At 43.1% G+C, this 15,225-nt stretch overlaps 1 protein-coding gene and 1 non-coding gene across 2 annotated transcripts; both read left to right on the forward strand.

Moving 5' to 3' along the window:
* Window positions 1-7,572: 7,572 nt before the first annotated feature.
* RPS20 (ribosomal protein S20) lies at window positions 7,573-8,862 on the forward strand. The gene is made up of 4 exons (XM_086336935.1): window positions 7,573-7,695; window positions 7,880-7,979; window positions 8,240-8,313; window positions 8,643-8,862. The coding sequence occupies exons 1-4, from the start codon at window positions 7,693-7,695 to the stop codon at window positions 8,823-8,825; spliced, it is 360 nt and encodes a 119-aa protein (XP_086193061.1). The 5' UTR covers window positions 7,573-7,692; the 3' UTR covers window positions 8,826-8,862.
* Window positions 8,103-8,169, forward strand: LOC147359489 (small nucleolar RNA U54). Its single transcript, XR_015141374.1, has one exon. It is a non-coding gene; the product is annotated as a small nucleolar RNA U54 (small nucleolar RNA).
* Window positions 8,863-15,225: the final 6,363 nt, after the last annotated feature.

A 15,225-nucleotide genomic window follows, 5' to 3' on the forward strand; every position in this document is an offset into this window, starting at 1 on the left:
GGCTCCTGCAGGGGGAAGATGGCTCCCAACACCCAGGGTTACTGGCAGCATCTCAGTGCTTTGGGGCTATTGCAGCAGGAGCCTCAGTTCCTTGCTGGCCACAGGATGCCTTCATTTCCTGCACACGCGCCTCTCCATCCAGTGTCTCCTGTGGGGATAGCTGCTCCACCAAAGCTAGCGACTAGGGGCCAGCAGGCCAGGGATCAGCACCGTAGTTAATCTATTCGTGGAGGGTGACAGCCCAGCACTTTTCCCTGAAGAGGAGGGCATGATCACAGCGACAGGAATTGCAGGTGGGAGGGCGAGCATGGGGGTCTCATCAGAGGGCGTCCCCATACAGGAGCGATGGGGCAGAATTCACCCGTGGTGAGAGCCAGGGGCTCCAATCTTCTCACAAAGGAAGGCAAACTGTAGAAATCTTTTATAAAAATTGTGGGGACTTCCCTGGTGGTCCAGTGGCAGAGACTCTGCGGGCCTAATGGAGGGGGGCCAGATTAGATCCCTTGTCAGGGAACTAGATCCCACATGCTGCAACCAAGACCTGGCAAAGCCAAAGAAAAAAGTGTACGAATTCCACATAACATGAGAAGCACAAGCCCAGGAAAAAGTAACTGATAAGAGAAACACATCCCTGGCTCCCCTGCAGGACATCGGAATCACAAGGTCTGGCTGTGGATATCCTCTGCAGGTTACCTGTGAAAGCTAGAAAACGGCGCTGAGTAATTCTTCAGGTTGAAACAAGGGACAGTAGCATCTCTAGGCCTGCAAGCCTAGGAACAGGAGGATTAAAGGGAGGAGGGGCGTACTGAGGCCCAGGGGGCCTGGCATTCAGCCTCACCCCTACAGAGAATTCCCTGAGCTCAGCAGTTCAATATGATTGAAAATTACCAACCCTGAAGCAGGCTGCATATGAATCGTTGTCAGTGAAAAGACCTTCCTGTGTCCTTGGTTCTTTTCCACTGCTCACTTTGCGGACCAATGTTAATGAGCAAACAGAGTTAACTGACTGTGGCTGTCTATGGAATTTCAAACTAAAAATTGAAAGAGTTTTTTTAAAAAATGAGGATTCTTGGATAAAGAAGATGTGGTACATCATACAATGGAGTATCACTTGGCCATGAAAAGGAATGAAATGATGCCATTTGCAGCAACATGATGGACCTAGAGATTGTCATACTGAGTGAAGTAAGTCAGACAAGACACTTACCATGTTATTTCTTATATGTGTAATCTTAAAAAAGGTACAAATGAATCTATTTACGAAACAGAAATAGACTCACAGATGTAGAAAACAAAGTAGGTGGGAGGGATGAATTATGAGATTCTGCCATAGACACACTACATGTAAACTGCAGAGCTAAAAAGGACCTAGTGTACAGGACAGAGAACTCCACCCGATAATCTGTAATGACCAACACGGGAAAAGGACCTAAGAGAGTAGGTATATGTGAATGTATAATTCATTCACTTTGCTATACAGTGGAAACTAACATTGTAAATCAACTCTACTGCAACACAAAAATTTTTTTAATGTAGATTCTACCTTAAAATGGATCTCTACAAGGAGATCAAACCAGTAAATTTTCCTAAAGGAAATCAGTCCTGAATATTCATTTGAAGGATTGATGCTGAAACTCAAGCTGCAATACCAGGCCACCTGATTTGAAGAACTGACTCACTGGAAAAGACCCTGATGCTGGGAAAGATTGAAGGCAGGAGGAGAAGGAGACGACAAAGGATGTGATGGTTGGATGGCATCACCAAGGATCACCAACTCAATGGACATGAGTTTGAGGAAGCTCCGGGAGTTGGTGATGAACAGGGAAGCCTGGCGCACTGCAGTCCATGGGGTCGCAAAGAGTCGGTCACAACTGAGTGACTGAACTGAACTGAACTGATCTTAAAATGAACATATATTAGTAGCTCAGTGAAATTTCTGACCTCAACTAGAGTGAAATCTATGAAGCCCTTCTATGTCATTTTCTTTAACATAAGAGGATTTTAACCTCTCAGACATTCTAATGCTACTAGTGATGAAGATTAGACTAACGTACACTGAGAAACAGGGCTTCCCAGGTGCCTGCCAATGCAGGTTACACATGACAACACAGGTTTGATCCCTGGGTTGGGAAGGTCCGCTGGAGGAGAGCAAGGCAACCCACTCCAGTATTCTTGCCTGGGAAATCCCATGGACAGAGGAGCCTGGTGGGCTATAGTCCACGCAGTCGCACAGAATTGAACACGACTGAAGCTACTTGGCGCACATGCACGAAGAGAAGTAGCACAGGATAGTGGCCACGATGCAGCCTCTGAGTTCCAGCTAGACAGTGTGGGTTCAGACAATGGCTTTTCCTGTGACCTTGGGCAGGCCACCTAAGCTCAGCTTTCTCATGTATATAGAATATGAATCCAAGGTTGACGTGAGGATCAAACAAATGGATGAGCACACAGGTAGTCCCTTTCCAGCAGTGTCAGCTACTATCACGTAGGTGACAGTACACGTTAGGTGCTCGGATCCCCACCTGCAATCCCAGTAAAGCGGGAGCCTCCTTTCCACACAACAGAGGTGGACACGGGACCAAGTTTTTATTCTTTCTCTTTCTGGTTTCTATTCTGAAGTTTCAGAGTGAGAAGTCGTCACAGAAATTTTATTTAGATCAAAAATTAAATAAAATAGTGTCTAAGCAGAGTCATCCACATTCAACAATCTATTCTTATTATTTTCTTTCCACACGTACACATGGGTACCATGAAGTGAGTCGTTTTGAACTGTTGCTAATTTCCTTTTGAAGTCGTTTGATGACACTGTCATTGCAGCGAAAGACCAGCAGATGGCTGTCCACAAAAACACACAAATACCTGCAGGAAAAGGCTTTACAAGATAGTTTCCAAAGAACTGCAAAAATTAGTGCAAGAAAGCTATAGATGTCAATATTGAAAACACAGACTTTGTAACGATCTTAAGAGTACTTTTTAACAGACTTGGTTGCCAAGGGAGAAGGAGGGTGGGGAGGGATGGACTGGGAGTTTGGGATTAGCAAACTATGATATGTAGATGAATAAACAACGAGGTCCCATTATATAGCACAGCGAATTACAATCAATATCCTGTAATAAACCATAATGGAAAAGAATATGAAAAAGAATATACATGTATACAACTGAATCACTTTGCTCTACAGCAGAAATTAACACCACATTCTAAATCAACTATACTCCAATAAAAATTTTTTAAAGAATATCTTTACATTTGAGACAAAAATTTAATTCTATTCTTCACACAAAAATCTTTGTCACACTGCCAGAAGAAGTATCTATGGGAGTATAACCTTCCCAGAGGGCAATTTACTTAATGCCAAAGTATTTAAAATATGTTTTTCTTTGATGAAGCCATCAAAAAATAAATATACCTAGTCATTGATCTAAGATATTAAGCCTGAGCTAAAAAAATCTATCTACAGCAGTGGTTCTCATTTTGGGGTGGTTTTGTCCCGTGGGGGGACATTTGATGATATCTAGGGATGTGTTTGTCACAACTGGAGGGGAGGGGCTGGGACAGGCATCCAGTGGGCAGAGGCCAGGATACCCTAAACATCCTACAACACACAAGACAGCCCCCCTCAACAGAGACTCATGTGGCCCCAAATGTCAACTGTGCTGAGACTGAGACACCCTGGACTAGAAGCATGTGCCTCGTGTACTGTTTTTGTAAGAGTGAAGCAGTGAAAACAACTTAAGTGTCCAAAACAGAAGACTAGCTGAATAAATGATGAATGACTCATCCATACAAGACAGTTGTTAAAAGGAATGTTGCAGAAGTATAATTATTGTGACAAAACATTCTGTGGATAAAGCTTACTGAACTGTATATGCAGTACGAGCCCACATTTTAAAGGGCTACATACACAGCTGAGGGTGTAAATAGGTGGTTTATCTCTGAATGTAGCATTCTGTATTTTATTCTTCTTTGTGCTTATCATTAAACGTTACTTTTTCTCCAATGAACATCTTACTAATATTAGAATATTACAATTTTAATACAAATTTGGGTACCACAGCAGTTGATAACTTTTGAGAGAAAAATATAACAAAACGTTTGAAACTAAACCTTATAAACTTCAAAACACTGATTTTTTTCATTGCATTCATCTAATATTTCAACTAGCCATTTCCTTAGTACCAGTCACGTCAAATGATTTTCCCCATAAATGCTGGGCGATATTTTGCCTTTTCCTATACTGAAATTCTTTTTCTATAGTCAGGAAGTCTAAGAATGGATGTACCACAATCACAAATGTACTTCCCAAGTATTTCACCACTGAATTTCTGGCTGTCTTTTGAGCACTTGTTGTTCGTTCAATCTTCCTGTTGTGTCCAACCGTTCATGACCCCATGGACTGCAGCACACCAGGCTTCCCTGTCCTTCACCATCTCCTGGTGTTTGCTCAGACTCATGTCCCTTTTGAGCACTAGTAAAACCTAAATGCAGCTGTAAGCTTTCTCTGAAGATGTATACTCGGTACTAATGCAGTTGTGGTTGATCACTACCAGGGGAGTTTAGGCAATTGTATTTTTGTCTATTTATGGCTGTTAGCCATACCCAGGTGGTGCTAGTGGTAAAGAACCACCTGCCAATGCAGGAGACACAGGTGACTTTGGTTCAATCCCTGGATTGGGAAGATCCCCTGGGGAAGAAAATGGTAAGCCTGAAGAATTCCAGTATTCTTGCCTGGAGAATCCCATGGACAGAGGAATTTGGTGGGCTACAGTTCACAGGGTCACAAAGAGTCAGACATGACTGAGTGACTGAGCATGAGCCCTGCCAAGACATAAAAGCCCAAAGTTATGAAGTCTCATTTAGATTACAACTAGTAAAACAAGAAAGCAGGTTTTTGGATTTTCTGCTGCAAATTCTATTAATAAAGTCTTTACAGCCAATGGATGACATTTTAAAATAACTGAACTGAAAAATGTCCAAATTTTAACACTTAAATTACTTGTTAAATAGAAGCAAAATCTAGAACATATTCTTTGTGAGCCAAAGATAGCCAGGTATTAGCTGTGCCCCATTATCCAGGAAAAAGTCAATGAGATTATTTAATCTGTTTCAAGTATAATTTCCCTCCAAGGAACAGAAGAGAAAGGCTCAAGAAAGGCCCCGAACTGGAAGGATTAGATTTGAGTCTGAGCAAATCACTCTTATGCACTCAGGTTCACCTGCAAAATAATAGGAGGTTATTGACCCTCACTTCTGCCCTGTATCAAAACCCAGCTCACCCATTTCGGCCTGCATAACCACTCCGTCATCTGTAAGCACGTGTGTCCTCCTGGCCACCAGGTCAGCCGACCACTCTCCGGGTGTCCACTGTACTCTGTCCATATCTGACTATGAACAGACAGATGCTCAGTATTGGGGAGGTCCTCAGGGATCTCGGCCAACCTCACTTTATCCCGACAGAGGAGATTACACACTTTTGAGTTGAATCAGTTGGAGGGCCTGGGTGTCCAGGCGGGGGCCTTGGATGCACGACACGCCCCCAGATAAGCGGGCAGCGCGGGGAGCATTTGACCTTAGGTCCAGACGGAAGAACTTCACTCACGTACTTTCTAGAAACAGACTGCAGATGTTTCTGCCCGCCTGAGAAGCCAGAGGATGAAATACCACAAAAGGATGTTCCAGGCTATGAAAAATAACTGCTAATTTAAAAAAATAACATGACCAGTCATTTTTCCTGATATCCACGTGAGTTGTGCTCAGAAAAGCTACCGCTTCACAGAGTACCAGTGATTGGGTTTCTACGGGCAGTGGACTTTGCAGCGTAGAAGCTGCAAGCACGGAGGCCGGCGGTCTGCGCACCAAGCCGGGGAGTTTGTGGGGTTTTAGGTCAGGTCCTGGAAGATGATGCTCTGAAAGTGCTGCACTCTATATGCCAGCAAATTTGGAAAACTCAGCAGTGGCCACAGGACTGGTAAAGGTCAGTTTTCATTCCAATCTCAAAGAAAGGCAATGCCAAAGAATGCTCAAACTACCGCACAATTGCACTCATCTCACACGCTAGTAAAGTAATGCTCAAAATTCTCCAAGCCAGGCTTCAGCAATACGTGAACCGTGAACTTCCAGATGTTCAAGCTGGTTTTAGAAAAAGCAGAGGAACCAGAGATCAAATTGCCAGCATCTGCTGGATCATTGAAAAAGCAAGAGAATTCCAGAAAAACATCTATTTCTGCTTTATTGACTATGCCAAAGCCTTTGACTGTATGGATCACAATAAACTGTGGAAAATTTTGAAAGAGATGGGCATACCAGACCACCTGATCTGCCTCTTGAGAAACCTGTATGCAGGTCAGGAAGCAATAGTTAGAACTGGACATGGAACAACAGACTGGTTCCAAATAGGAAAAGGAGTACGTCAAGCAAGGCTGTATATTGTCACCCTGCTTATTTAACTTCTATGCAGAGTACATTATGAGAGACGCTGGGCTGGAAGAAGCACAAGCTGGAATCAAGATTGCTGGGAGAAATATCAATAACCTCAGGTATGCAGATGACACCACCCTTATGGCAGAAAGTGAAGAGGAACTAAAAAGCCTCTTGATGAAAGTGAAAGAGGAGAGTGAAAAAGTTGGCTTAAAGCTCAACATTCAGAAAACGAAGATCATGGCATCTGGTCCCATCACTTCATGGGAAACAGATGGGGAAACAGTGGAAACAGTGTCAGACTTTATTTTTTTGGGCTCCAAAATCCCTGCAGATGGTGACTGCAGCCGTGAAATTAAATCACGCTTACTTCTTGGAAGGAAAGTTATGACCAATCTAGACAGCATATCCAAAAGCAGAGACATTACTTGGCCAACATAGGTCCATCTAGTCAAGGCTATGGTTTTTCCTGTGGTCATGTATGGATGTGAGAGTTGGACTGTGAAGAAAGCTGAGCGCCGAAGAATTGATGCTTTTGAACTGTGTTGTTGGAGAAGACTGAGAGTCCCTTGGACTGCAAGGAGATCCAACCAGTCCATTCTGAAGGAGATCAGCCCTGGGTGTTCTTTGGAAGGACTGATGCTAAAGCTGAAACTCCAGTACTTTGGCCACCTCATGAGAAGAGATGACTCATTGGAAAAGACTCTGATGCTGGGAGGGATTGGGGGCAGGAGGAGAAGGGGACAACAGGGGATGAGATGGCTGGATGGCATCACCGACTCGATGGACATGAGTCTGGGTGAACTCCGGGAGTTGGTGATGGACAGGGAGGCCTGGTGTGCTGCAATTCGTGGGGTCACAAAGAGTCTGACACGACTGAACTGAACTGTAGTGTCCCCATCACCTCCGCCAGGTGCCCCCGAGGACGGCTCCGCCAGCACTCCACCTCCCGGCGCTCAGACTCCGCCTGGGCGACAGGGGGCGCGCGCAGCCACGCCTAGCCTGCCCCTTCGCGGGAGCCCCATCCCCGGTTCGCGCAGCCGCCTTAGAGCCCGCCGGACGATTCCTCTTCCGGGGCAGCGCGGAGAAGCGTGCGGGACCCGGATGCAAACGCGAGTGCGGCTATATAAGCGCCCCACAGGCCTCACGCCTTCCTCTTTGAGGAAGACGCGGTCGCGGCTGCAGCGGACTTGTGTGCCGCCCGCTCCTGCTCCTGACTCACCGCTGTTCGCTCTCGCCGAGGAACAAGTCGGTCAGGAAGCCACGCCGCAGCCATGGTGAGTCGGGGGCGTCCGGGTCGCGTCCTGGAGGAAGATTGGGCTGGAGGGAGGGAACGGGACTCGTTTGTCCAGGGAATGGGCTTATGAGATGCCGCTAGGAACTGTGAAGGGTCCGAGCGCGCTGGTCCCCGGACTTGATAAGCTACTTAAGGGTTTTTTATTCTCATTTGTGTGGTAACAGGCCTTTAAAGACACCGGCAAGACTCCCGTGGAGCCAGAGGTGGCCATTCACCGGATTAGGATCACCCTCACCAGCCGCAACGTGAAGTCTCTGGAGAAGGGTCAGTGCGGCGAATTCGGGGGTCTCGGGGCTTGTTCCTGAGCGAGGTCGGCTCTCGGGGGGGCCAGTGTCCTCTTTCAAAAGACAAGAATTAAGAGTGGTCCACACTTGGTGTGTGCCGTGTTGGCGGTGAGGAGAGAATTGCTGTGTTGACTTACGGTGATCGTCTTATACGCTATTCTGAGCCCGCGGCGGTTCGACTTTGAGCCGGCTCTTGTGCGTTAAGGGAACCAACTGAAGGATGCTTTTACTTCCCTGCAGTGTGTGCTGACCTGATCAGAGGCGCGAAGGAAAAGAATCTAAAAGTGAAAGGACCAGTTCGGATGCCTACCAAGGTGAGAGAGTGTGTCCTGGGCAGGAGGTGGAAGATGATAGTTGGAGAGAAGATGGAGAAATTAGAAAACATAAACTAAGTGAAATAGCACTGAACATGAAATAGAAAAAGTGAAGCAAACTAGGTAAAAGGTTCTGTTACAGTCCGGTTGCTTTTAAACATGGCTGCTCGATAGAAACATCTGGAGCTTTGGCGAAAAAAAGCAATACCTGGGCATTTATATGTTTAAAAAAATTCCAAGATAATTCTGATGTGCGTTTGGATATCAGAAGTGTCCTAGGGAAGCACAACAGACCATAAACGCTTGGTTTCCATTTTTTCTTGTTGCAGACTCTGAGAATAACTACGAGGAAAACTCCTTGTGGTGAAGGTTCTAAGACTTGGGATCGATTCCAAATGAGGATCCACAAGCGACTCATTGACCTGCACAGTCCTTCTGAAATTGTCAAGCAGATCACTTCCATCAGTATTGAGCCGGGAGTCGAGGTGGAAGTCACCATTGCCGATGCCTAAATCAACCTTTTTAATAAATCGATAATCAGTTGTTAAATTTTGTTGACTTATTTATAATACTGACAAGTCTTAGAAATAGAGTTGTGTTATGGAATTGATTCCACCTTTTAAGTAGAATAATCAGAATTAGATGGATAGCCTGTGGTTCTTGACCCTGTTTCCATTGTAAGCTAGTTTACACGTGACAGCATTTGAAAATGGAATTGTGTTAACTGCCACATGAGATCTTGCTATTGATGAATATTGGGGTTTTTGAACATGTGTGTGCGTTTAACTTTGGAACTGTCAGCAGTTTCTGGGATGATTCTAATGTGACCAGCTGTAGTTAGAAACCTAGTGTGATAAAAGGCAAGGAACTCAAAATCTAGGTCTTAATATCTGACCCTGCCATTTGTCATAACTCCTTTTAAATTTGGCAAATTTCAGTAAGTTGTGGAAACTTTTATAGATACTGGTGCCTTAATTTTAGATAAGAAAATATAATACAATAAAATATAAAACAATCCTAGTACTTAGGTTATATCTATAGAATGTGTTATACTCCTTGGAATCACTTTTCACTTTATGTATATAAGTCATTCCGTATGAAGCTAAGTTAAGCATTTATATGTTTAGGGCTGAAAAGCACATCTTAGGTCAAATCCAAACCTCTATTACTGGGTAACACTGGCTAACTCCAAGACCCTGCTTATACATTGTATTCCCATTGTGTAGACATAGAAATTGGTTTTTGCATTTTAATTTGCTCAGTGTTCTGAGCTTTAATAGCACAGCTGAAATTTTAGTGTGCCCATGGGTTGAGGATCCATCTTGATGTCCCATTGAAGGGTTGAAGTCTTTGCTATTTTTAATTGGGTGGCTATCCTAAACATGTATGTCTATTCTACAGAAGTATATGACAGGTATATAAGCATTTTACAACTGATAAAATTGGCCACTCTTAGGATTGCAGTAATGAAATTCCTGCCTTTCTTCCCAGGAACCCAGCCCACTTTGGGTTACCTTGTCCAGTGGCTTCAGTTAGCATACGTAAGCTGTTCAGGTTTCTCTATCCAATTATGTGCCAGATGCCAGAGCCTCACTGTAAGTTGACAAGCCCCCACACCTGGTTTTCAACCCATGTCCAACACATGCCACACAATCGTTCTGATACTGGAATTTTCATCCCAAAACACTTCTGCAACATCCAAGTCCTTTTGATTCTGTTTTTTTCCTCCTAGCAGGTCTCCAAAACACCAGATGTTGAAAAGGGATTTTTGTAGAGCGGAACCTGGAAAGGTGTTAATGCTAAGGTTTAGCAAAGATGCTATGCTAACCTATGCTAAGGTAACCTTCTGGTAAGTCACTTCACTCGTGTCCGACTCTGCAACCTCAGACGGCAGCCCACCAGGCTCCCCTGTCCCTGGGATTCTCCAGGCAAGAACACTGGAGTGGGTTGCCATTTCCTTCTCCAATGCATGAAAGTGAAGTCCTCAGTTGTGTCCGACCCTCAGCGACCCCATGGACTGCAGCCCTCCAGGCTCCTCCGTCTGTGGGATTTTGTAGGCAAGAGTACTGGAGTGGGGTGCCATTGCCTTCTCCAAAGTAACCTATATTAACCCATTTACAATAACATTGTGCCAGATCAACTTCTAATTAGCTTGGGGAAACAAGAAAATTTCGTTGCGTAAGAGTCTTACAGTTCTATTCCTGAGGCCAGCAGTGATTTAACCTTTCCTAGAGGAGCTGGTGTTCTCAGTTCAACTGAAGAAGTTGGTAGGAAATCAGCCAGGCAGTGAGCTACTGACTTGCCCTCTAGCCCAATTTTCAGCATTCTCTGCACTAGGAAGTTCTACAACTACAGTGGCAGTTAAGATCATTAATGGCTAAAGAGTAGGCTGTTAAGCAAAATGTGCCTTCCTAAATCAAAAGATGCACTTGAATACAGTTCTGAAATTTAACCAACACATGCCAGGGTGACTGATGGTTTAGCAATTGTCATCACACAAGGATAATTGCATTTAAGCCATAAGCAATTCATAGGGCCTGAAATACAGCTAAAACCTGGCACTTAAAGTTCAGGAACTGCTATTATCTTCAATTCCTTTGTTAAGTCACTAAGTTTTGTGGGGCTCTCTGGCCCCATGGACTGCAGCACACCAGGCTTCCCTATCCTAACTGTAGATAATGTAGTACAGGGGAGATAGCAGTGAACTAACTGGGTTTTTAGTCATAAGTTCCACAGCTGGTTAGTTAGGTGACCTTAAACTTGCTTACTTAAGCTCTTTGGTCATTAATTCTCATCTGTAAGAGGAGAAAGGCTACTCACTCCTGTGTTCTGGTCTGGAGAATTTCATGGACAGTATATAGTTCATGGGGTCACAGAGTTGGACGTGACTGAATGACTTTATTTCAGGTAAGATTTTTTTTCCCTCTTCTCCAAAGGAAACATTAACGTTTTCCCCCTAAAAATAAAGAGAAATTTTGAGACCTTCAGTAACTCACTTAACATGAATGAACTAAAGTGTAATAAACATCTGCCCACTACCTCAGAGGACTTTAAAAGGACAAATGAGAAAATATACATAAATGCATTTGTTGTGTTAAGTTAATCTGTCATGTCCATCTCTGTGACCCCATGGACTATACAGCACATCAGGTTTCCCTGTCTATCACCAACTCCAGAGCTTGCTCAAACTCATGTCCATTAAGTTGGTGATGCCATCCAACCATCTCATCCTCTGTCTTTCCCTTCTCCTGCCTTCAATCTTTCCCAGCATCGGAGTCTTTTCCAATGAGTCATTTCTTCACATCAGGTGGCCAAATTATTGGAGCTTCGGCTTCAGCATCAGTCCTTCCAGTGAATGTTCAGGACTGATTTCCTTTAGGATGGACTGGTTTGATCTCCTTGTTGTCCAAGGGACTCTCAAGAGTCTTCAACACCACAGTTCAAAAGCATCAGTTCTTCGACGCTCAGCCTTCTTTATGGTCCAACTCACACATCTGTACAGGACTACTGGAAAAACCATAGCTTTAACTATACGGATCTTTGTTGGCAAAGTGATGTCTCTACATGTTAATACACTCAAACATTCAAAAATAGCTACTTAAAATCCATACTGGGCCTTCAAATATTCGTAACAAAATAATGGTAGTTTACATAGTGGTATCGATATCAATGAGTCTGGGTTGTAGGCCAGCTCGTATGGATTAGGGAGGCAGAGTGTTAGTCCCTCAGTCATGTCCAGCTCTTTGGGATATCATGGACTGCAGCCTGCCAGGCTCCCCTGTTCATGGAATTCTCCAGGCAAGAATACTAGGGTAGCCATTCCCTTTCTCCAGGGGATCTTTCCTGTCCAGGGATCAAACTTGGGTCTCCCACATTGTAAGCAGATTATTTACCATTTGAGCCACAAATTAGCCCAAGGCAGAGGAAGGTTGAAAATGGGAGGCTCTCCAGTCCTTAACACATTCCCATTAGATTCACAGCTACTTTGTTTTAAACATGCAGCTAAACCGGAGACAACAGCTATGCATTGCTAGGTCAGATTTTTCCACCTGAGGCTCCTAAAGTATGTATTAAATAGGTTCAGGACCTGGGATGTAAGGTAAACGGGCAAGAGAGGAGAAATTCTCGGCTGGGCTGTCAAATCTGTTTCAAGCTTAATTACATGGATATGCAGGCTTAATAAAATACTTCTTGGAGCCTCAATTTTCATGTGCAAAATGAAGGTACTTGTGTCTATCTCAAGGTCATACTGGGGGTTCCTTTGTTTCTCTGGGAGACATTTTCTAACAAAATCAAGACTGGTTTGCTAAGTGCATAGATTTCTCCCACGGCAACCTTGATTCCCACAGGGTGTGGTGCACTGCTGACCAATGGTGTTAGGTGAGATTATTTACAGGGGCATTTGAGCCCAGGACATGGCTTTCCTACCTGCTTCCTCCTTCACCAAACTAGTGAGTACACAGGTCCAACTCCAAAGCAGAATGTGGCAAAGCCAAAGTTTAACCTCTAGAAAATAAGAAGAACTAATTCTCATTCTAGGTATACTACTTTTCACTTTCATAGCAAATTAGACTTCTAGAACAAGAGAACTTGATCTTTCTGTACGTTTTGTCCCATAAAGTGCTTTTTTTTTTTCTTTACATAAAACCCACCCACCCCAAAAGGTATTGTTAATATTGAAATCTTCAGAACTTTTCTTATAAATACAAGTATATGTGATTTTAAGCTATTCAATATCTTTTCTTTAGCCATATAAAATTTCTCTCTTTAAAAATACATGTGAGACAATACTAAACATATTGCTCTCTGTATATTCTGATATTAAGTGATTATCTGATATGTGATTTGCAAATTCCCCCATTCTGTAGGTTGCCTCTTCATGCCAATTCCTTTTGAGTACATTTTTGTGTATGGTATAAGGTGATGTTTGTAGACGGCTTCCTTTTGCAGTGTATCTCTGTATGTCTCCCAACACCATTGGCTGGAAGAGACTTCTTTTCCCGGTTGCTTGGTCTCGGCACCTTTGTTGTTCAGTCTAAGTCGTGTCCAAATCTTTTCGACCCTATGGACTACAGCACTTCCTGTCCATAGGGTTTCCCTGTCCTTCACTATCTCCCAGAGTTTGCTCAAACTCTTTTCTATTGAGTTGGTGATGCCACCCAACTGTCTCATCCCCTTCTCCTGCCCTCAGTATTTCCCAGCTTCAGGTTTTTTTCCAATGATTTGGCTCTTTGCATCAGGTGGCCAAACTATTGGAGCTTCAGTTTCAGCATCAGCCTTTCCAATGAATATTCAGGATTGATTTCCTTTAGGATTGACTGGCTTGATCTCCTTGCAGTTCAAGGGACTCTTGGGAGTCTTCTTCGGCCCCACAATTCAAAAGCATCAGTTGGCACCCTTACTGAAGATCACTTGACCTTCAGTCAGGGCTGAAGCATCCTTGTGTGCAGGAATAAATCCCACTTGGTCATAGTATATAATCCTTTGATCATGCTGTTGAATTTGACTTGCTAGTATTTTGTTGAGGAATGCTTCAGTGTATTGATCAGAGATAATGGTGTGAGTTTTTTTAATTGAGGGCTTCCTTGGTGGCTCAGGAGTAAAGAATCCGCCTGCAATGCAGGAGACTGCCTGAAATGTAGGAGACGTGGGTTCTGGCTGGGAAAGATTCCCTGGAGGAGAGCATGGGAATCCACTCCAGTATTCTTGTCTGGGAAATCCCATGGACACAAGAGCCTGGTGGGCTACAGTCCACGGGGTCCCCAGAGTTGGACATGACTTAGTGACTAAACCAAACCACCATAATTGACATATAGCATTATATTAGTTTCAGGTGTACCATGGACTGATTTTATATTTGTATATAATCAGTAGTTTTCTTGTAGTGTTTGGTTTTAGTATTAGAATAATGCTGCCCTCACAGAATGAATTATGAATTGTTCCCACCTCTTCAGTTTTTTGTAAGAGTTTGAAGAAGACTGGTGTTAGTTTTTCTTCCAATGTTTGGTAGAATTCCCCAGTGAAGCTGTCTGATCGTGGACTTTTCTTTGTTGTTCTTTGTTAAAGCTACTTCAATGTCCTTACTAGTTCAAATTTTTTATTTGTTCATGATTCAGTCTTAAGAGGTTCTGTATTTCTAGGAATGTATCCATTTCTTCTAGGTTATCCCATTTGTTGACATATAAGCATTTATAGTATTCTCTTATAATCCGTCTTATTTCTATGGCATTAGTTGTAATGTCTTATATTTCAATTCTGATTTTAGTTAAGTAGTTTTTTCCTAGTTAATCTAGCTAAGAATTTGTCATTTTTTTTTATCTTTTCAAAAATTGAGCTCTTAGTTTTATGAATTTCTCTGTTATTTCCCTATTCTCTATTTTATCTCTGCTCTAATCTTTATTATTTTCTTCATTCTGCTAACTTTGAGTTTAGTTTGTTCTTTTTTTAGTGCTTTGAGATGTAAAAATTTGAGTTTAGTTTGTTCTTTTCTTAGTTCTTTGAGATGTAAAATTAGATTATTTTTCAAGAGTGTATTGTTTAATTTCCACATATTTGTGAATATTCCCATTTTTCCTTTGCTATTGAGCCCTAGTTTCATTCCATTGCAGTCGTTTGGTATGTCCATTTCTTTCCTCAAATTTAGAAAAATTCTTTTTTTTGCTATTATTTCTTCAAGTAAGCTCTCTGCATACCCTACTCCTTCTCCTTCTGGAGCCCCTATAATTATTACACTGATCTGCCTGATTGTGTCCCAGAACCCCCAAACTGTTTCACTTTTCCGTTCTTTATCCTTTCTGCTCCTCTGACTTAGTAATTTCAAATTATCGTCTTCAGGTCATTTGCTGATTCTTCCTTCTGCTTGATTAAGTCTGCCGCTAAATCCTCCTATTGAATTTGTTAATTGAGTTATTG

The sequence above is a fragment of the Bos grunniens genome, chromosome 14, assembly GCF_055505025.1.
Source record: "Bos grunniens cultivar Pamir isolate PY7600 chromosome 14, Bosgru_T2T1.0, whole genome shotgun sequence".
NCBI lineage: Eukaryota > Metazoa > Chordata > Mammalia > Artiodactyla > Bovidae > Bos > Bos grunniens.